At 43.8% G+C, this 23,467-nt stretch overlaps 1 protein-coding gene across 2 annotated transcripts in view; it reads right to left on the bottom strand.

Moving 5' to 3' along the window:
• The window catches only part of rasgrf2b (Ras protein-specific guanine nucleotide-releasing factor 2b), a 323,823-nt gene that overhangs the window by 114,853 nt on the left and 185,503 nt on the right, over positions 1-23,467 (bottom strand). For both annotated transcript variants that reach the window (XM_068028824.1, XM_068028826.1), the window contains exons 10-14: positions 19,614-19,774; positions 14,739-14,805; positions 13,777-13,913; positions 3,220-3,302; positions 197-445 (exon numbers count right to left, since the gene is read on the bottom strand). In XM_068028824.1, coding sequence (XP_067884925.1) covers positions 197-445; positions 3,220-3,302; positions 13,777-13,913; positions 14,739-14,805; positions 19,614-19,774 — 697 coding nt within the window. The remainder of the gene's footprint in view (positions 1-196; positions 446-3,219; positions 3,303-13,776; positions 13,914-14,738; positions 14,806-19,613; positions 19,775-23,467) is intronic.

Here is a 23,467-nt window from a genome sequence, read left to right as displayed (position 1 = left end):
CCTACCTAACACCATTATGGGAGCACTATCACAAGGACTGCAGCAGTTCAAGAAGGCCCACCATCACCAACATCTCAGAATAACTGTGGTTGGGCAATAAACTTGGCCCCGTCGTTGCTGACAACATGCTGAGAATTTTCTTTTTTAAATTAACGAAATTTTATCAAATTCAACAGCCTTTTTTGTTAGGCCCTACCTGACAGGAATGGAGGTGAAAGGTTTTTTGTAGATCTCTGTCAGCTTCTCCAGGACCACCAATGCAGTTGTGAAGATGCGGTAGGTATGGAGGAAGGTATTGAGGAAATCAATGCTGAGAAAGCGCAGATCAGTCAGTCTCTCCAACAGCCGCTCTACACTGGCATAGCGGATCTGTGGCACTTTACAGGAGTTCAGTGTCTTACTGAAGTAGATATCCATATCATCGCTATGAAGTCGGATATCAGATCTGAGGAAAATAATAATTTTGCTAATTTATTTCACAAATCTTTTCTAATGATATTTCATTGAGCATAATAATGCAAGAAAACTATTGATTGCCGGCTTGATGCTGGCTTGGAATTGATCATCACAGAGAAACTAAAACAATGGCTGATGTGAGAAATGGAAATAGACAATGATTCAATTGTAACTTATTTTATCAGTGTGGGTTAAAGGATAATGTTAGGACAGTACGGAGAAAACTGTATATCTATGACATAACATCTGTACAAGTGGTGATTTTCAGGTAGAGTTCCAGTGGGATGTGGACACAATGGGATTCGTGCTCACCCACCCAACCGGATAAACGCTGGCACTTCCGGGGTCAATTTAATAATAATAATTAATGTGAGCTTTCAACCCATTTGAGCTTGATTTTGGGAGCTCACCAGATTGGGAATGGCAGAGCAGGCTTGACAGAGCTGAATGGCCTACTCCTATGTTCCTATGTAGCATGGCAACAAACATGTAAACTCCTAAGGTAAGACTACATGTTTAAATACACCAATAAACAAAACCATGTGCTTTGTTTATTTATGACTTTGCCACTGTCAGTAAATCTAATTAATTGACTGCCATGATGTCAGAGTATGCAGCAGCATTGTGGGGTTTTATTTTTTATGGTTTCCAAGTCTTCTTTAGTTTGATTTGTTTTATTAGTTATCATTATCTTTTTAACAGTGTCCTGCAATGAATATATCCAGACGGCATTGTCTGGCTGTCAGAGTTATGTGATTTTTATTTTCAAAAAGGCCTGATATTGCAACCTTGCTGCTAGAACCTGAATGTGTGGGCTGTTCTGTGTGCTGACAGGGTAGAGTGTGAGACTTCAAGCTCCAATTCAAAGGGGGTTCCAAAGCCGATGGCAGAATTTTTACTGGCCTGACCCGCAGCGAGTGGGTTGGTCAGAAAGTCATGGGGAACCCGCAATTCGGGATTCCCCCAAACACTGTGGAGCTTTAACTCCTGCATGTCTTTGACATCAGTGATTGGTTCCCTGCCCAGAGGCCCAGCATGATAGGTTTCACCAGAGTGGGGGGGGGCGTGATTGAGGGGGTATTAACTGGAGGTTGGCATCATCAAGTGGAGCCAGCCAGAGAGGGCTCAATCAGTTGGGGTTAAAGGGGCGTGGGGGTGGGGAACGATCAGTGGGCAGGAAGGAGGGTTGATCGAAGAAGGGGGAAGAAGGGGTGTTGATTGCTGGGCTGCCATTCCCGGGGGGAAGTTAGGGCCCAGGTGGGGTTGGGGGTGAGGGGCGGAATTCAGGGGCCTTGCGGTAGGGGGGAATTGGAGGCCTGGTGTGGGAGGGGGGAGGTTGGAATCCTCAGTGGGTTGGTCGTTGGGGGAGGTCCCAGTTGCAGACGGTCCTCAGGCAGGCACCTGGATCTTGGAAGTAAGTGTGAAGGCACTTAACTCCTGAATCTACCAAGTCTTCACTTTGAGGAAGCTGTCAGGTTTCTTGATGCTTGGGAACCCAGTCAATAACAGTTAACGCTTAAAACCTGCATGACAATGAGGCTTGCAATCTCATTATCATATTTAAAGTTGCAACCCACCTCCTGAAAGCAAGTTGGTCACCCACCCTCTGGCTTCATTTGAAGCCACAAAAGAGCGGGTTGGAGGCAGGTTTGGGTCAGGGAACAGATTTATCTGACTTTAAACTGCGCCCCCCCACCGCCCCCCCCACCACCACCCGCCCCCAATCTGACCTAAGCCCACCTATTTTATTTTAAGTTAAAATTCTGCCCCTAGTCTTTGAGTAGGTGGTGGAGTGATTGTGCACTTGAGTCACTCTCTGATGTCTGGCCACATGGGCAAGCCGCTGCAGGGCACCTCATCAAGGATACCAATGTGCTAAGCCTGGCAGAAGATGACAGCCAGGATTACCTGCAGGCCATGTAAATAATGCAGGAAAAGATAGCATATTTTAAGGAATCCAAAAAGGTAAGGCTAACCAACAGCAGCATGTTTCAGATAGATGGGCCAAGATTCAATGCCACAAAGTCTTTTCCTTCGAGCCTTTACAAGCCTGACAGCTGTGTCATTGTCTCATACACAGCTATTCTCAGCAAGGCATACAGTCAAGATGCAACATAATTTGAAAGTCAGCTTCTGACATGCCCTTGCAGGACTCCCTGAGTAAGCAATTGTGTGTCATGAAATTATGATAAATGCAAACATACATGACTGTAGCTACAGTTTCATTTCTTGTCCGCTCAGGGACTGGCCTTCCTCCTCCAAATCTAGAAACTGACTTAGAATCCCAAAGGAATTCCCATTCTATTCTCCTGATGTCATTTATACTTCCATTAGATCCATCTTTTATTTCTTTGCTTGTTCCATCAACCTTTGGTTATTTAATTTCTCCTGACTTCCGCCCCATCAGAAACCTTCCCATTTGTTCTTTCCCCCTGTCCTCCTTTTCCAGCCTCTGTTCTTGCTTAAAGCCTATTACATGTCGAACTTTTTCCAAGCCTAACTTGCAGAGTAGCCCAGCATTTTGTGTTTATCTCCCATTCTACCTACTTTGCTTGCCACAAATGAAATAGCAGCTGCAAGCAAGACTATTGTAAGAAAAGATGTAAAAAAAATCAGTACTTCCATGATCTGGCACTCCCAGCAGGAATGATCCTCGCAAAAAATGCACCTTGAGAATTGTGGACGACACAGTCATGATTTCCCTCCTATTGAGCCCCATTTTTTTTCTGGAATCAACCCTTAGACATCTTGCACAAGACTTACCTAATCATATGAGGCACTGTAACTTTTGAATATTCCTCAAATACATTGGTCATTAGACCATTGCATCGTATGTTGTCGATACACTGCGAAAATACAAACACCAGACATTTAGAAATAAAAATACATTCCAGATTTTTGGAACAACGTTCAGAGTGTAAAATTAGTAATACTAATCTAATCCTTTAAGGGCTATAGTAGTGTCTTATGAAAAACATCACAGGTTTTTTTTGCTTAGTTTTATTTTCTACCTCAGTAGTTGGGGTTGTACATTCGGAACAACCTAAACCCATCAAGAGTGTGTGAGAGTTTCAAGGAACAGTCTCCATAAACTGCAAAAGAAACAAACATCCTCCAGACCACTCAGGAAATAGATGTATAACTGAATTTGGCACCACCATGGAAACGGATGCCATGGAAATATCTGTGCCCATAGAGACCAGTAGAAAAACAGAGGCATTGGTAGTCCATTAAAATGCTATAGGAGTCAGGATGAAATCAAACAACAACGTGCCTATAACATAGAAGAATGTCCCAAAGCAGTACACAATGGTCTCTATAAAGGGTATAACAGAAAATAAAAAAATTAATTTACAAGAGAACACAATGGGTTCCTCCAGGCACTAATGGCAAAAGCCCATACTTGTGCTGAGGATTAACATGCAGTGAATTCCTAATTTTGCAATACAGCTTCTCACTCTACCACATTGTTAAATAGGCAGATCAGTGGATTATGTAAATTTACATTTGACCTTAAATTTTGTCTCAGTACATGAAAATCAGATGCATTTCCCTTCATTCCTCATTTTAAACTGGATTCATTTATTCTCTGACACTTCAATTGTTTAAAAAAAAGGATAATTACATATCAATGTTATCCTTTCATCAGTGTTTACTATTAACCCTGAACAATTGAATGGTAGCATAGTGGTAATGTTACGGGACTAGAAATCCAGAGGCCCAGACTAACGCTAAGGAGATATGGGCCGGAATATTACGCTGGGCAGAATGCCTCACCCACCAGCCCAAAGGTGGAGGACGAGCCGGCGTCCACCGGGCTGGGGAGCCATGCCAGGATTTTATGCTCCCCAAGCCCTTAATTGGACTTGGGCGGGACTTCCACCTCCTTGAGGCAGGAAGTTCCGCCTCCAAGAGCTGCAGCCAATCAGCAGGCCAGCTTAGTCCCAGCAACACCACCGGGAGCGCCACTGCTGGGACTGCACCCAGCCAACAGCAGGATCGTGGATGAAGGGTTCTGATGAAAGGTCATAGACCTAAAACGTTAACTGTTTCTCTCTCCACAGATGCTGCCGGACCTGCTGAGTATTTCTGGCACTTTCTGTTCGCATATCAGCAGGATCATGGATGTCGGCCCCGGAAGAAAGGTATATTTTCGGGCCACACCAGGGACACGGCCAGGTCCCAGCGACGCAAGTGGGGGGGGGGGTCGATTGGGAGTGGTGGGGGGGGAGCTTGATTTCAGTGGGGGCCCGCCAGCCCACAAGGAGGCTGCCAGGTTTTACCAGGCACTGTTCTGGGGGGCCTGAGGCTCCTGCTGACCGCTGGTAAAATATCAGCAGCAGAGGGAGAAAGCCTTTAAGTGACAGTTAATTGACGACTCAAGGGCCTCATGGCAGCTGGGGAATTTAAATTCAATTAATTAATAAATCTGGAATTTAAAAAAAGCTAGTCTCAGTAATTTATTTTTTATTTATTTGAGATACAGCACTGAAACTGGCCCTTCGGCCCACCGAGTCTGTGCCGACCATCAACCACCCATTTATACTAATCCTACACTAATCCCATATTCCTACCACATCCCCACCTGTCCCTATATTCCCCTACCACCTACCTATACTAGGGGCAATTTATAATGGTCAATTTACCTATCAACCTGCAAGTCTTTGGCTGTGGGAGGAAACCGGAGTACCTGGCGAAAACCCACGCAGACACAGGGAGAACTTGCAAACTCCACACAGTCAGTACCCAGAATTGAACCTGGGTCGCTGGAGTTGTGAGGTTGCGGTGCCAACCACTGCACCACTGTGCCGCCTTGATGATGATCATGAAACTACCAGATTATCGTTAAAAACCCATCTGGTTTACTAAAGTTCTTCAGGGAAGGAGATCTGCCGTCCTTATCTGGTCTGGCCTACATGTGACTCCAGATCCACAGCAATGTGGTTGATTCTTAACTGCCCTCCGAAATGACCGAGCAAGTTGTACCAAACAGCAACACAAAAGTTGAATAAGATGCAGAGTGACGTAGTTGATTCTGAGACAAGGGTCCTGAATCTTAGTAAAGGAAACTACGAAGGTATGAGGCGCAAGTTGGCCATGACGGATTGGGAAATGTTACTTAAAGGGATGACGGTGGATAGGCGATGGCAAACATTTAAAGAGCGCAGGGATGAACTGCAACAATTGTTTATCCCTGTCTGGCGCAAAAGTAAAATGGGAAAGGTAGCCAAACCATGGCTTACAAGGGAAATTAGAGATAGCATTAGATCCAAGGAAGAGGCATATAAATTTGCCAGGAAAAACAACAGACCTGAGGATTGGGAGCAGTTTAGAATTCAGCAAAGGAGGACCAAGGGATTGATTAAGAAGGGGAAAATAGAGTACGAGAGTAAGCTTGCTGGGAACATAAAAACTGACTGTAAAAGTTTCTATAGGTATGTGAAGAGAAAAAAAATTGGTGAAGACAAATGTAGGTGCCTTACAATCAGAAACAGGGGAATTTATTATGGGGAATAAAGAAATGGCTGAACAACTAAATACATACTTTGGTTCTGTCTTCACAAAGGAGGACACAAACATCATACCAGAAATGTTGGGGAACACAGGGCTTAGTGAGAGAGAGGAACTGAAAGAAATCAGTATTAGTAGAGAAAAGGTGTTGGGGAAATTGATGGGATTGAAGGCCGATAAAGCCCCAGGGCCTGATGATATGCATCTCAGAGTACTTAAGGAAGTGACCCTAGAAATAGTGGATGCATTGGTGGTCATCTTACAAGATTCAATAGATTCTGGAACAGTTCCTACAGATTGGAGGGTAGCTAATGTAACCCCACTATTTAAAAAGGGAGGTAGAGAGAAAGCAGGGAATTATAAACCAGTTAGCCTGACATCGGTAGTGGGGAAAATTGTAGAGTCCATTATTAAAGATATTATAGCAGAACACTTAGAGAACAGTGGTAGAATCAGGCAGAGTCAGCATGGATTTATGAAAGGGAAATCGTGCTTGACAAATCTATTAGAATTCTTTGAGGATGTAGATAGTAGAGTTGATGGAGGGGAGCCAGTGGATGTGGTTTATTTGGACTTTCAGAAGGCTTTCGACAAAGTCCCACATAAGAAATTAGCATGTAAAATTAAAGCACATGGGATTGGGGGTAGTGTATTGCAATGGATAGAAAATTGGTTGGCGGACAGGAAACAAAGAGTAGGGATGACAGGCAGTGACTAGTGGGGTACCGCAGGGATCGGTGCTAGGACTCCAGTTATTCACAATATACATTAATGATTTAGATGAGGGAACTAAATGTAATATCTCCAAATTTGCAGATGACACAAAATTGGGTGGGAGGGTGAGTTGCGAGGAGGCTGCAGAGAAGCTTCAGGGGATTTGGACAAGTTGAGTGAGTGGGCTAGTGCATGGCAGATGCAGTATAATGTGGATAAATGTGAGGTTATCCACTTTGGTAGCAAAAACAAGAAGGCAGATTATTATTTGAACGGCTATAAACTGAGAGAGGGGAATATGCAGTGAGAGCTGGGTGTTCTCGTACACCAGTTGCTGAAGGTAAGCATGCAGGTGCAACAGGCGGTAAAAAGGGCAAATGGTATGTTGACCTTCATAGCGAGAGGATTCGAATACAGGAGCTGGGATATCTTGCTGCAATTACACAGGGCCTTGGTGAGGCCACACCTGGAATATTGTGTGCAGTTTTGCTTTCCTTATCTGAGGAGGATGTTCTTGTTATGGAGGGAGTACAGTGAAGGTTTACAAGACTGATTCCTGGGATGGTGGGACTGACGTATGAGGAGAGATTGAGTCAGTTAGGATTATCTTCACTAGAGTTCAGAAGAGTGAGGGGAGATCTCATAGAAACCTATAAAATTCTAACAGGACTTGACAGGGTAGATGCAGGAAGGATGATCCTGATGGTGGGGGAGTCCAGACCCAGGGGTCATAATCTAAGGATACGGGGTAAACCTTTCAGAACTGAGATGAAGAGAAATTTCTTCACCCAGAGAGTGGTGAGTCTGTGGAATTCACTACCACAGAAAGCAGCTGAGGCCAAAACATTGTATGTTTTCAAGCAGGAGTTAGATATAACTCTTGGGTCTAAAGGGATCAAAGGGTATGGTGCGAAAGCAAGAACAGGTTACTGAATTGGATGATCAGCCATGATCATAATGAATGGCCTACTCCTGCTCCTATTTTCTATGTAAGAATAAAACCAGACATTCTACCCTGCATTGACCTTGGCACTGGAAATGACAAAGGTCCAATCTGCACAGACAACTCTGCAAAGTCGTCCTCAGTAACATCTGGGGTCTTGTGCCAAAATTGGGAGAGCTGTCCCACAGACTAGTCAAGCAACAGCCTGACATAGTCACACTCACGGAATTACACCTCATAGCCAATGTCCCAGATACCGCCATCATCATCCCTGCACAATGGTATACAGTCAGGAGGGAGTGGCCTTGGGAGTGCTCAATATTGACTCTGGGCTCCATGAAGTCTCATGACATCAGGTCAAAATGGGCAAGGAAACATCCTGCTGATTAGCGACTACCATCCTCCCTCAATTGATGAATCAGTACTCCTCCATGTTGAACACCACTTGGAAGAACCACTGTGGGTAGCAAAGGCACAGAATGTGCTCTGGGTGGGCGACTTCAATGCTCCTCACCCAGAGTGACTCAGTACCACCACCATTGACCAAGCTGGTCGAGTCCTGAAGGACATAACTGCCAGGCAGGGCCTGCAGCAGGTGGTGAGAGAGAAAAATCTACTTGAGCTTATCCTCACCAATCTACTTGTCACAGATGCATCTGTCTGTGACCACTGCATAGTCCTTGTGGAGACAAAGTCCTGTCTTCACACTGTGGACAGCCTCCATCGTGCTTTGTGCTAAATAGGATAGATTCAGGACAGATCTAGCAGCTCAAAACTGGGCATCCATGAGACGCAGCGGCTGAATCGTATTCAACCACAATCTATAATTCATTGCCTGATATATCCTTCACTCTATCATTACCGTCGAGCCAGAGGACCAACCCTGGTTCAACGATGACTATAGGAGAGCATGCCAGGAGCAACACCAAGCATACCTAAAAATGAGATGCCAACCTGGTGAAGCTACAACACAGGATTATATACATGCTAAACAATGGAAGCAGCAGGCTTTTGATAGAGCTAAGTGATCCCACAACCAATGGATCAGATCAAATCTCTGCAGTCCTGACACATCCAGTAGTGAGTGATGGTCGACAATGAAACAACTAACTGGATGAGGAGGCTCTTAAAACATCTCCATCCTCAATGATGGGGGAGCCCAGCACGTCAGTGCAAAAGACAAGGCTGAAACATTTGAAACCATTTCAGCCAGAAGTGCCAAATGGATGATCTATCTTGGCCTCCTCCTGAGGTCCCCAGCATCACAGATACCAGTCTTTAGCTAATTCGGTTCACTCAGGTGATATCAAGAAACAGCTAAATGCACTTGATATGGCAAAGGCTATGGGCCCTGACAATATCCCAGCATAGCACTGAAGACATATTCCAGTACAGCAATAACATGACATTTACCCAACAATGTGGAAATTTGGCCTGGTATGTTCTATCTGCAAAAAGTAGGACAATTTCTATCCGACCAATTACCATCCCATTAGTCTACTCTCAATTGTCAGAAAAGTGATGGAAGGTTTCATCAAGAGCACTATCAAGCAGCATTTACTCAGCAATAACGTGCTCACCGATGCCCAGTCTGGGTTCCGCTGGGGCCACTTGGCTGAAGATCTCATTATAGTCTTGGTCCAAACATGGACAAAAGAGCTAAATTCAAGAGGTAAGGTGAGAGTGACTGCCCTTGACATCAAGGCAGCATTTGACTAAGAATGGCATCAAGCAGCTTGAGCAAAATTGGAGTCAATGGGATACAGGGGAAAGTTCTCCAATGGTTGGAATCATACCTAGCACAGAAGATGGTTGTGGTTCTTGAAGGCCAATCATCTTAGTCCCATGACATTGCCGCAGGAGTTCCTTAGGGCACAACCACCTTCAGCTGCTTCATCAATCCTCCAACATAAGGTCAAAAGTGGGGATGTCTGCTGATGATTGCACAGTGTTCAGTACCATTTGCAACTCCTCAGATACTGAAGCAGTCCATGCCCACATGCAGCAAGACCTGGGCAAAACATTCAGGCTTGGGCTGATAAATGGCAAGTAACATTCGAACCACACAACTGCCAGGCAATGACCATCTCCAACAAAGCAAATCTAACCATCTCCCCTTGATGTTCAATGGCATTACCATCGTTGCATCCCCTGTCAACAACATCCTGGGTGTTACCATTGACCAGAAGCTTAACTGGACCAGCCACGTAAATACTGTGGCTACAAGAGCAGGTCAAAGGCTGGGAATTCTGTGGTGAGTAACTCACCTCCAGACTCCACAAAACCTGCCCACCATCTACAAGGCACAAGTCATGACTATGATGGTATGCTCTCAACTTGCCTAGATGCAAGCAGCTGTAATAACACTCAAGAGGCTCGACACCATCAAAGACAAAGCAGCCTGCTTGATTGGCACCCCATCCACCATCTTAGCCACCATCACCATCTCAACCACCTGGTTGAGGGAAGGGCAGGATTGGCAACTAAATATCCCAGGATATCGATGCTTCAGGCGGGATAGAGAGGGAGGTAAAAGGGGTGGAGGAGTTGCATTACTGGTCAAAGAGGATATCACAGCTGTGCTGAAGGAGGGCACTATGGAGGACTCGAGCAGTGAGGCAATATGGACAGAACTCAGAAATAGGAAGGGTGCGGTAACAATGTTGGGGCTGTACTACAGGCCTCCCAACAGCGAGCGTGAGATAGAGGTACAAATATGTAAACAGATTATGGAAAGATGTAGGAGCAACAGGGTGGTGGTGATAGGAGATTTTAATTTTCCCAACATTGACTGGGATTCGCTTAATGTTAGAGGTCCAGATGGAGCAGAATTTGTAAGGAGCATCCAGGAGGGTTTTCTAGAGCAGTATGTAAATAGTCCAACTCGGGAAGGGGCCATACTGGACCTGGTGTTGGGGAATGAGCCCGGCCAGGTTGTTGAAGTTTCAGTAGGGGACTACTTTGGGAATAGTGATCACAATTCCGTAAGCTTTAAAATACTCATGGACAAAGACGAGAGTGGTCCAAAAGGAAGAGTGCTAAATTGGGGGAAGGCCAACTATACCAAAATTCGGCAGGAGCTGGGAAATGTAGATTGGGAGCAGCTGTTTGAAGGTAAATCCACATGTGATATGTGGGAGGCTTTTAAAGAGAGGTTGATTAGCATGCAGGAGAGACATGTTCCTGTGAAAATGAGGGATAGAAATGGCAAGATTAGGGAACCATGGATGACAGGTGAAATTGTGAGACTAGCTAAGAGGAAAAAGGAAGCATACATAAGGTCTAGGCGGCTGATGAAAGACGAAGCTTTGAAAGAATATCGGGAATGTAGGACCAATCTGAAACGAGGAATTAAGAGGGCTAAAAGGGGTCATGAAATATCTTTAGCAAACAGGGTTAAGGAAAATCCCAAAGCCTTTTATTCATATATAAGGAGAAAGAGGGTATCTAGAGAAAGGATTGGCCCACTAAAGGACAAAGGAGGAATGTTATGCTTGGACTCAGAGAAAATGGGTGAGATTCTAAACGAGTACTTTGCATCGGTATTCACCGAGGAGAGGGACATGACGGATGTTGAGGTTAGGAACAGATGTTTGATTACTCTCGGTCAAGTCGGCATAAGGAGGGAGGAAGTGTTGGGTATTCTAAAGGGCATTAAGGTGGACAAGTCCCCAGGTCCGGATGGGATCTATCCCAGGTTACTGAGGGAAGCGAGAGAGGAAATAGCTGGGGCCTTAACAGATATCTTTGCAGCATCCTTAAACACGGGTGAGGTCCCGGAGGACTGGAGAATTGCTAATGTTGTCCCCTTGTTTAAGAAGGGTAGCAGGGATAATCCAGGTAATTATAGACCGGTGAGCCTGACGTCAGTGGTAGGGAAGCTGCTGGAGAAGATACTGAGGGATAGGATCTATTCCCATTTGGAAGAAAATGGGCTCATCAGTGAAAGGCAACATGGTTTTGTGCAGGGAAGGTCATGTCTTACCAACTTAATAGAATTCTTTGAGGAAGTGACAAAGTTGATTGATGACGGAAGGGCTGTCGATGTCATATACATGGACTTCAGTAAGGCGTTTGATAAGGTTCCCCATGGCAGGCTGATGGAGAAAGTGAAGGCGCTTGGGGTCCAAGGTGTACTAGCTAGATGGATAAAGAACTGGCTGGGCAACAGGAGACAGAGAGTAGCAGTAGAAGGGAGTTTCTCAAAATGGAGACGTGTGACCAGTGGTGTTCCACAGGGATCCGTGCTGGGACCACTGTTGTTTGTGATATACATTAATGATTTGGAGGAAAGTATAGGTGGACTGATTAGCAAATTTTCAGACGACACTAAGATTGGTGGAGTAGCAGATAGTGAAGGGGACTGTCAGAGAATACAGCAGAATATAGATAGATTGGAGAGTTGGGCAGAGAAATGGCAGATGGAGTTCAATCAGGGCAAATGCGAGGTGATGCATTTTGGAAGATCCAATTCAAGAGTGAACTATACAGTAAATGGAAAAGTCCTGGGGAAAATTGATGTCCAGAGAGATTTGGGTGTTCAGGTCCACTGTTCCCTGAAGGTGGCAACGCAGGTAAATAGAGTGGTCAAGAAGGCATACGGCATGCTTTCCTTCATCGGACGGGGCATTGAGTACAAGAGTTGGCAGGTCATGTTACAGTTGTATAGGACTTTGGTTCGGCCACATTTGGAATACTGCGTACAGTTCTGGTCGCCACATTATCAAAAGGATGTGGATGCTTTGGAGAGGGTGCAGAGGAGGTTCACCAGGATGTTGCCTGGTATGGAGGGCGCTAGCTATGAAGAGAGGTTGAGTAGATTAGGATTATTTTCATTAGAAAGACGGAGGTTGAGGGGGGACCTGATTGAGGTGTACAAAATCATGAGAGGTATAGACAGGGTGGATAGCAAGAAGCTTTTTCCCAGAGTGGGGGTTTCAATTACTAGAGGACACGAGTTCAAAGTGAAAGGGGAAAAGTTTAGGGGGGATATGCGTGGAAAGTTCTTTACGCAGAGGGTGGTGGGCACCTGGAACGCATTGCCAGCGGAGGTGGTAGATGCGGGCACGATGGAGTCTTTTAAGATGTATCTGGACAGATACATGAATGGGCAGGAAGAAAAGAGATACAGAAGCTTAGAAAATAGGCGACATGTTTAGAGAGAGGATCTGGATCGGCGCAGGCTTGGAGGGCCGAAGGGCCTGTTCCTGTGCTGTAATTATCTTTGTTCTTTGTTCTTTGTTCTTAAACATTCACTCCCTCCACTACTGACGCACAGTGGCAGCAGTGTGTACCATCTACAAGATGCACTGCAGCAACTCACCAAGCCTCCTTCAACAGCACCTTGCAAATCCGAGACCTTTACCACCTGGAAGGACAAGGGCAACAGTCGTATGGGAACACCACCACCTGCAAGTTCCCCTCCAAGCTACACACTATTGTGATTTGGAACTTTATCGCTGTTCCTTCACTATTGTCAGATCAAAATCCTGGAACTTCCCTCTCTAACAGCACTGTAGGTGTACATACACCACATGGACTGCAACGATTCAAGAAGGTGGCTCACCACCACCTTCTCAAGGACCATTAAGAATGGGCAATAAATACTGGCCTTTCCAGCGACGCCCACATCCCATGAATGAATAAAAAATAAATGCATGGGGGTCATTTACTGTATTGCTGTGCCTCCTTTGAAGATGGGACTTCTGTTCACCAATCACCTGCAGCACTTATCCTACTGCAAAACTCAGTGTCAGCTCATCTAAATATCCGTAATGGTGGAGGGGAGAGAGCAGGGGAGGCCCAAGGTATTCTTGTAGCACCTAGAGTAGCACTCCTGCTCCTCCTTTCCTGCAAGGAGTAAAGAAAACCTTTCTGGACCTCTTCTAGCCCCAAATCTGCAGGTGGGGTAAATTACTGCAGTCATTTGAACTGGTCAACTGCTCTTGTTTCAGATAGGAGCTGCCTGCCCTGCTTTACAATGCTGAGTGGGTGAAGATCAATTGATAATGCGTTCCAAAATAGTTTACCAAATAAATTGAAAAGATACCCTGATAAATTGGTACATTGATCAGGATAAACATTCCTTTAAAACTTTAGATTTTTCTAAAGAAATACATGTAACATTTTGGAATAATATTAACTATATTTACCTGGCTTATGTCACTGGTCCACGCAGCTTTTTCCTGTCTAGATGGAGCTAACAGCACAACTGTGAATGGTGGGGCGTCAGCAGACTCAACCACAATCTTGAAATCTAGATGTCCAAAGACATGACCAGAGCCTTTTGCTAAAGATAGAAATGAAATTCAATGATATACAGGACAGGAAGTAAGAAAAATAATTTATTGCGTAAATCAGCAGCATGGTTTTCCATGCTGAATCTAAAGGGTAAAATTACCACTAATTATATATAACATGTAAAAAAAGGTTAACAGTTCATCATTTCATTTGGTCTGTGCCACTCCACTGGTTAATTGGAGCAAATTTTGTTGATCACAATCCCAGCGAACAATTTCTTCACTATATATCTCAATTGGTTCTCTTCAGAAATGCATCTAATCGATTGCTAAACCTATTTATACTATTTACAGTTTCCACTATGGTTTGTGTATAAATAATCCTGTCTAACTTCCCCAGTGGCTCTGTGGCTGTATTCATTGTTTGGTGTGCTACTGAGCCTAGGTATGAACTTAATAGAATGGCCCAGTTCCCACTATCTACAATGGGGTTGGTAGCTGATGGAAGTTCCACCTGTTTCTGCAAACAAATCAGCAATATCAAATTTTTCTCCTGATTTCCCTGAACTGGGTAATTGGGGCTGTTATTCTGGGGAGACAGCACGCACTCTGTATCAAGTAAAAAGACATTGTATAGGCAGCTTTTTCAGGAGCTTGATGTAGAGACTCTTAAGCGTGGTGATGAAGATTCTGCACACATTAGACACCTGACTGATTAGAATTTTATAAAATGTTCAACTGCAATGGACTTCTTGATTTAACCAGATGATACATATGAAAATTAAGAATACATTCTACTATTGTAAAAAGCAACGAGAGGAATCATTAAAAACCCAGTATCCAGTACATATAACTAGGAATCATTGTGTACTTACACTCATCTTCACTAGAATCAGGTTCCTCTATTAGGGTGCAGTCTATCAAGGAAAGAACGCCTCCAGTCTGAAGCAAGGAAAAACGTTACAAATGAATACAGAGACCATTTTGCATCTTTCTGTTTATTGTAAACTAGATTTGATAGAACCTTGGCACCTGATTATCTTATTCCATGACAAGACAGAAGTAGAGAATAGAGTTTTAAAACTGAGCTCATCCTGGTTTTCCAGAACCCTTTTCCTGTCAGGAGAATGCACCAATAGCATAACGACACTCCTGCCATGTGGATTGCTGCCCATTTGCTGACCAACCAGATGGTGCTTTTGATGAATGTGGGTAAAAGTTCTGGAAGAGGCACAGTGGGACATACAGCATCTTTCATTCATAATTTCTGATTTAGCCCTGACTGTGTTTGTGGTGCAAGTTCCTATCTGTGGAGCTGGCTGTCTCTGGGAGTTGTGTGAATTCTGAGTGCTGAAGCAGCAGCAAAATGCAGCATATTTTTTATCCATAATCAGATATCATATCAGTAAAAATGAAATGACAATTAGCAGCCCACACAGTAGTCACAAGAGTCCACAAACAAGGAAACTGACTGTATGGCTTTGTTCACATTAAAGAATTCCCCATTGCAATAATGTTGAGTGTTCAAGATCTTCCAATTACATTAAACAATTGGTTTGCATTTTGCATTGAATATCAGAATCTTTTTTGGTCTGAAATTTGTAAGATGGTGAGATTTTATTTAAAGAAAGACTTGCATTATAAAACACCTTTCATGACAACTGGATGTCCCAAAGCACTTTACACTCAATGCAGTCCTTTTGAAGTCATAAAAAAGCCTCAGTGGTTGTGAAGCTTTGGAAAAGGTGCAGAGGAGATTTACTAGGATGTTGCCTGGTATGGAGGAAAGGTCTTACGAGGAAAGGCTGAGGGACTTGAGGTTGTTTTCGTTAGAGGGAAGGAGGAGAAGAGGTGACTTAATAGAGACATATAAGATAATCAGAGGGTTGGACAGGGTGGATAGTGAGAGCCTTTTTCCTCGGATGGTGATGGCAAACACGAGGGGACATAGCTTTAAGTTGAGGGGTGATAGATATAGGACAGATGTCAGAGGTAGTTTCTTTGCACAGAGAGTAGTAGGGGCGTGGAACACCCTGCCTGCAACAGTAGTAGACTCGCCAACTTTAAGGGCATTTAAGTGGTCATTGGATAGACATATGGATGAAAATGGAATAGTGTAGGTCAGATGGTTTCACAGGTCGGCGCAACATCGAGGGCTGAAGGGCCTGTACTGTGCTGTAATGTTCTATGTTCTATGTTCTAAGCCAGTGATAGCAAGCAAAAACAAAAGTTTTCTTTAATGCTTTCCCTCCTGACCAGCCAATAATACATTGATTAATGAGATGAAAGAAACAATCTGGAATTCAAGTAAATAATTCATCTGAATTAAACACTCATTTCAGATGAACTGAAGGGAGGTATAAATGTTCATGCAATTTCTCACCAATGAAAGGTTCCTGCAAGCACAAGAACAAGAACATGATGTTCTTAAGATGCTGATGCATGCAGTGCAATATGGTTGTCCTATTTGCCAGTAGAGGGAACATTCTTTGAAGAAAAGTCATCTGATGTGTCTGGCATAAGCTAATTGGCAGGGTGATGGCTGTCAGTGAGCCTGACTATTAATGTGGAAGAAGACTGGAGACTTGAGGAAAGGTGCCAAGGTAATGCTACCCAGAAAATTTCTATATCATGTATCTGATCCTCAGAATCATTTACTCTTGCATTGCTAGGCCCTTCAAAGTAGTCAGTCAACCTTACAGTCATTTCAATGCTCAGCATGTATGATCATATAGCAGAATGGCACACATACAGGATGTAAGTTGCATCTGAGTTTTCTGTGCTCTAAAACTTTGATAGAGCAAACTCTGCTCGCTCACTGTGGTTACATGATGTATGTTCAGCTACTGTCAATCAGGATGCACTTCCTGAATTCTGAAAAGCAGTGAGGTGATATTGGGCAGCCATGTCATGCTGCTATAGATATTTAGTATCAAAAGGAATGAAATTGCTGAATGATGAGGGTGATTCAACTGCTGGCCAACCATTTCTCAATCGAAGCAGTTTGATGGGAACCATGCCCACCCAAATCATCTTTCAACCATGCTTTTTCTTTGATTTGTTCATAGGTCGTGACCATCACTGGCTGGGCCAGCATTTATTGCCCATCTTTAATTGCCCTTGAGAAGGTGGTGGTGAGCTGCCTTCTTGAACCACTGCAGGTCTTGTGATGTAGGTTCACCAACAGTGCTGTTAGGAAGGGAGTTCCAGGATTTTGACCCAGCGACAGTGAAGGAACAGCGATATAGTTCCAAGTCAGGCTGGTGTGTGGCGTGGAGGGGAACTTGCAGATGGTGGTGTTCCCATGTGCCTGCTGCCCTTGTCCCTCTGGGTGGCAGAGGTCGCGGATTTCAAAGGTGCTGTTGAAGGAGGCGTGGCGAGTTGCTGCAGTGCATCGTGTAGATGGTACACACTGCTGCCACTGTGTATAGGTGGTGGAAGGAGTGAATGCTTCAGTGAGGAGTGAATGGAGTGCCAATCAAGTGGGCTGCTTTGTCCTGGATGGTGTCAAGCTTCTTGAGTGTTATTGGAGCTGCACCCATCCAGTCAAGTGGAGGGTATTCCATCACACTCCTGACTTGTGCCTATAGATGGCCTACAGGCATTGGGGAGACAGGAGGTGAATTACTCACCACAGAATTCTCAGCCTCTGACCTGCTCTTGTAGCCAAAGCATTTATATGGCTGTTCCAGTTAAGTTTCTCATCAATGGTAACCCCAGGATTTTGATGCTTTTAAATGTGGGCCCTGTACTCCTGTCCAAACCAGGCAGTAAGCTGTTTAGTTATGTAAATTGGGTCCTAAGCCTGTTGCAGGGCCCCCAGTTGCGGTGAAATGGGTGATGCATGCATGGCAAGTGCCAGTCTTATTACCTCCAGAGGTAAGAGACTTAACCAGAGATTCCTAAAGGGATCGGTGGAGGCCTTTCCAAAAAGATAAGCTTTTTTTTTAAAGATTTATGTCTTTTTTCAAAAGGTAAATTCTCTACCTTGGCAGCATGGTGCCTGTTGTGCACAATTCTCTGACACAATTTTAATATAGCCTGAAGCTAACTGTGCTTCAGGCTCCTGATTGCCATGCAGCCAAATCGCAAGTTTCCTTCCTTGTGTCAGTGACTGATTTGATTTATCTCTGGGCAGAAAACAATGCAGATGATCACATACTAGCTTGGAAGCAGTTGAGGATCTGGCTTTGACTGCCATCAGTAGTATTGTCTCTGTGATAGAGATTGGCTGCCTTGTCCTTACAGAAATGGTACAAATCGAAAGGCCCTCTTAGTCATTGCCAGGTAGATCTGCCAGGATTTGCAAATATGCTTGGTTGCATAATGGAGAGTACAGGCAGTCTTGCTCTGGAGCAAGCTGATTTCCTTGGCAAACTTTCTTTCACTTTTTTTGCCTACATAACATTGCCTGTACTCCAAAATACCCCTTTAGAATATAGCTATGTAGCTGTAAGAGTTTCTTCCCCCATGCACAATACTGCTCTGGCCTTTACTGCCCAATCTTCAATGGGCAGAGTTAACACTGGGTAGGATTTGTGCCTGAAACATGATAAATCCAGGCATTGCAGTGCCTTATTGATGCAGACTCTGCATCTATAATAAAGCTCTCACACGTTGGGCTGGATTTTACCACAGGCTTTGTTGGGACCAAATGGGGGTCCTGAACCCGCACTTGCCAGAAGCGCGCCTGCCAGCGCTATCTTCCTGGAGCTGGGTTCCTAGTCGAGAAATTAAAAACTAAGGAGGATCGAAGCCGGTAAGGCCCCTCAGAACAGAGGGGAAACCCCTTCAGATGATTCTTTGGGGCTGTCCGTCATTGAGACCTGGAACGTCTGCCTCTGAAGACCCTTGCAGCCTGCCGCAGGGAGGCTGCCTCCATTGAGCTGGCAGCCTCTGTACCAGGTGGGGGGGCTCTGCTCCGCCAGTGGCAAAATGCCAGCGAGGCTGCAAAATTACCCTGAATTGGAGCCTCAATCATCTTAATTGGCTGACCACCTCCGTGGTGTGGGCACCCAATACATTTCTCAGCCTGCCCCTGGCACACTTTCCCAACAGTGGTCCTGACGTGGCTCCGCCCCTATTTTCTCAATGCACCCGCCTCCAACCCTGTCTCCACAGGGCCGGGAAAATCCAGCCCATTGTAGAGGAACAAAGGATGCTCGTGAGCAATGCAAAGCAGAATTAGCACTGTGTGCATTACTAGCGGAGACCAAAGAGACTGATTTTCTATTTCTCACTTGCTTATTTAACTGCTTGAAAAACCGTTCTCACTGATCAGAAACTTTACTGAAATGCCACTTATGACTACTATTCAACATTGTGAAAATGGGGACCAATATTAATTAATGACAGTTCTAAGGAGTATAGCCAGTAGGGTATACATCAGACATAATCCCTCCCTCATGTGATGTATCAGATAATATACCTGCACACACACACATGCAAAATATACGGTCTGTATGGTACATGCTACAAAGTTTGTTCTTTGAATCTCCAAAATGAAACACAAGCACTATATAACTGGAGAATGCAGATTTCCAATTTTTTATAATGTTTGAAGCAAATATAGCTCCAACTGCTTCCACCTATTTAGGTCTAAAAAAATTAAATGGGTAAAATAGAAATGTGAAAAAATGTTTTATCGTCAAAGAATGTTTCTCTAAACATTTCAAATATTTATTTATACACAGTCTACGTTTGAGGGACATTGCAGGATGCATTGAGAGTTACTGAGAAGTGAATGTCACCTTCAAGAGATGCAGTTTTCCTCCAGAACTTCTTGTGCAGACTAAGAAATGTTTTGTGAATAAGAAACACTGCCTTTCTCCCTCTTTCTTCAGAGAAAGGGAACCTAAACGAACTTTGGCAAGCTTTCCTCTCTCCACTGAAGGGAGCTGTATAAGGGAACCTGGAATATCAAAAATACTCAGATCAGTTGCCATGGTTGGAAGAATACTAGAAAGGCCGTATGCTGACAATATGTAAATTAATAGTTGTTCATTATGCAGATTTCAGTCAGTGTTCAAATGAGCAAGCAAATAAGAGAGAAAACAAAATAATGCTATTGTTCAATTTGTGGAATGATCAGTCAATTAGATATTAATATCAAGTGCCAGTCCAGCTGTGTTCAGGAAGACATATTACTGCTTCTGGAAGGTAAGTTTTGTTACAAAAAATACTTACCTGAATATGGAGTCAAGAGGAACAAGAGTAGTTCTCTTAACTCCACTACAGTGCCAGCTCCTGCTCGTCTCCTTGCCTCCCGATTGCCTCCTCACCACCACTTCCCAATCACTCCCCTCATCCCAGAACCTACCTCAAGGGCAATGCTGATTCACCAGCATGCTGCTTGTGGACTCCCAGCATGTCTCCGCTGCTCGCCAGTCTTATTTAAATGAGGCCTGCCCAATTGTTCCTTGTGCTCAGTTCGCACTGACAGGCCGGCACCCATACTGACTAATTTCTAGAATAGAAGACCTCAAGGACACCACAGATGCAATTTAAAATTGATTTTTTTCTATAGAGATTTGTTACTAACTTCTTGTAACCTATCTTCCTTTAATTGTATTGGAAGTGGAATTTGCTCAAATCTTGTAAACTGTGGTAAATGTTGAAAATATTCTGAATCAGAGCAACATTGGGGCCTTTTAACTAAAATTGTAAATCATCTCTCCCACGCACACATTATTCAGTGGTAACAGATTCATTCCAATTTGACAAACTCCTGACAACCTGAAATTATAGATACAAGTAATAAGCTACAAGAATAGAACTTAATTCCCTTGTTCTTCTGAAAATGTTTACGATTGCGGTAACCTCAAAGAAGAATCTAAGGAGTCTGTTGTTTACTGGAATCCCTGAAGGCTAGACTAAGCTATCCCACATAAAAAGACTATTTTAGGGTTACAAACTATATAATATCCCTACAGAGTGATTTCTTGCTATTTTCCCTACTACTGTTGGAGTATCTGAGTTTCCATTGGTTGCAGAAAGTGTGTAGATAACCACGGCTCTTTGTCTGATAAGACCATTACACTAGCTCCAGTGTCGAGTTTAAAATTAGCGATATGTCCATTGAGATCAATGTCTGCAGACCAAAATGCCTGATTCAGATCATTGATCTCGCCAAGAAAATGTTTCAATTGCTCTGCTGCAAGATGTTGTTTAACTTGGTGAACCATTCTATTCTTAAACACTTTTCCTTTAGAACTTGAGGTAGTCGAGATTTTATTTTGGCAAATTTTACTGAAATGCCCTATTTTTCTACAATAAAAGCATTCTGCTCTATTAGCAGTGCACTGTTCATGCCTGTGGGTACTTTTGGCGCCACATCGCCGGCAGGGATTAATGGTGTCTTTCACTTCCCCCTACACCACCCCCCTCCACTCCTCCACAGTGTACCCTTTTCCCTGGTGCCTCTTTTTCAGCCCTCTGGTGAAGGAACTGAACAGTTGCAGGTGGTTTCCTGAACCAAGGTCCTTCTTCACCTGGCAGGATTTCTCTGTTGTTCTTTTGGTGCTTCTGTTGCCTCACCAGCTGCATAGCTTCGAACAGGGTGATAAGGAATCATCTGCAATACCCACAACAATCCGCCCTCTTATCAATTATTCTTTAAGGTAATCATATTCACATTCTTCAGTTAGCCTGTAAAGGTCATTGATAAAAGCATCGACTGTTTCGCCTGATTTCTGGACCCTTTGTTGAATCTTGCTCTTTCTAAGATCTTATTACTCTGCAAATTGAAATAAGAATCAAAAGCTTTTAAATCTTCATCAAATTTGGCCTCATTAAGACCTTGTCTGGCAAACACATCATCTGCTATAGCCCCAGTAGAATATAACAGTGTATTCACTTGCTCTGCTTCAGACTGGCTGTATAACTTTGATGCAGTTCTGTGTCTGAGAAACCTTTTTCTCCATAATACCCAGTTTTGAATCTGGTTGGGTCTCTCTTGATTTTGGAAACTCTCCAGCAATTCTCAATTTTTGATCCATGTTGCTTTATTTTATAGACTTTTTAAAAAAAGAGTATTCCCCTTTAAGAAATTCTTTTTATCAGGCTAGCTTGCTTTAATGGAGTGTCACAGGTGCTCTTGAGTGTTCTCTGCTGTTTTTAAGAGGCTGTTCCAGGGTTTCCTCTTTGCTTGACAATTTTAGTTTCTTTGTTTTTCTTCAGGCTTGGTTGCCTTAATGGAGTGTCCCTTCTGTGCTCGGGGTTTACTGTGCTTTTCAGCAGTTCGCGCGCTTTTCGGGGGTTTCCCGCTCTTTGCCCTCATGTTCCCCAAGTGAAGGATTGGGTTTTCCCCCTTTTTTTTCAAGCTTGATGCCTTCAGAAAATTACTATAAGCCCTTCAAAGGCTTTTAATGCGATTCATTGACCGTCAGCACCGTAATTCACCCAATTGCTGGAATTTATGTGCAGGCAACCAGACTTCTGTTCTGTGGAGAAGCCTGTCTTTCACCACAGCTGTGGAGCTTCTCTCGGCCTCTTCTCAAGTTCTGTTGTCTTTCTTTTCGGCACTTTTTCCAGGTCAGGCCTTTTCAACTAGCTGCTTCAAATTCTTTTTCTGGGTGTTCTCGATTCCACCACTGATCACCATTTTATATGTTTGTTCTGAAAGCTGCCACCTTAGTTAGTCTAGCAAGAGAGATTAATCATTATTCCATTATAATTATTTACACTCTACACCAGTCTGTGTGACCCCCTCCAAAAGCCATGCTGCATCTATCTTCGAGTCTCTCTCACAAGTGATCTCTTACATCATCAAGGTTGGAGGTATTCTTTACACTCTCTCAAGATTAAGCCTTTCAGGCCCTTATACAACAGATCTCACACTATAATACGAGGTCAACTCCTTTGCCTTTTTTTTATTAGTTCATGGGATGTGGGTGTCACTGGCTAGGCCAGCATTTATTGTCCATTCTTAATTGTCCTTGAGGTGGTGGTGGTGAGCTGCCTTCTTGAACTACTGCAGTCCTTGCGGTGTAGGTACATCAACAGTGCTGTTATGAAGGGACGTCACAGTGCCCCTGGTGGACAACAGATGCAACTAATGAACACATTATCTGTAAAACTGCACTGCTACTGAGGGGTTGAAATGGCTGCAGGAAGATCAGGATAATAGATGGCACCCTTCCAGCATGCAACAATGAATATTCTGCTGCAGGCACCACAGGAATGAAGGGTAATCATTTTTGGAGCAAAGTAGCCTCCCTCTCTGAACAGTAGCACAAGAACAACTTGGATGGACATATAAAACATTTCCACAGCGACCAGATCCTGGGAGCAAATGAAGACGAATTATGCAGGACTCCAAAAGTTTGCCAAGGTAAATAATCCCACTTTGCTACATTTTGTAATTTTTTACAAACCATTTTGACAGTACTTCATTGTAAGCTTGGTGGAGCATCACTGAGGGAGAATGTACAACATTCACACAATTATTCACCAATTTTCAAAATGCCCAAGCATGCCTATTTTTTTTAGTAACAAGAGTAGAATGCAGTGCTAAAGAATGGGCATGAAATGTGGCAAAGAATAAACAGCGAGCCAACACCCAGTACAAGGTACCTCCATATTGCATATTTACAGGCTCACATAA

Source organism: Heterodontus francisci, chromosome 4 (assembly GCF_036365525.1).
Source record: "Heterodontus francisci isolate sHetFra1 chromosome 4, sHetFra1.hap1, whole genome shotgun sequence".
Taxonomy (NCBI): Eukaryota; Metazoa; Chordata; class Chondrichthyes; order Heterodontiformes; family Heterodontidae; genus Heterodontus; species Heterodontus francisci.
The sequence above is the reverse complement of the archived record's forward strand: the minus strand, read 5'-3'. Positions and strand labels throughout refer to the sequence as shown.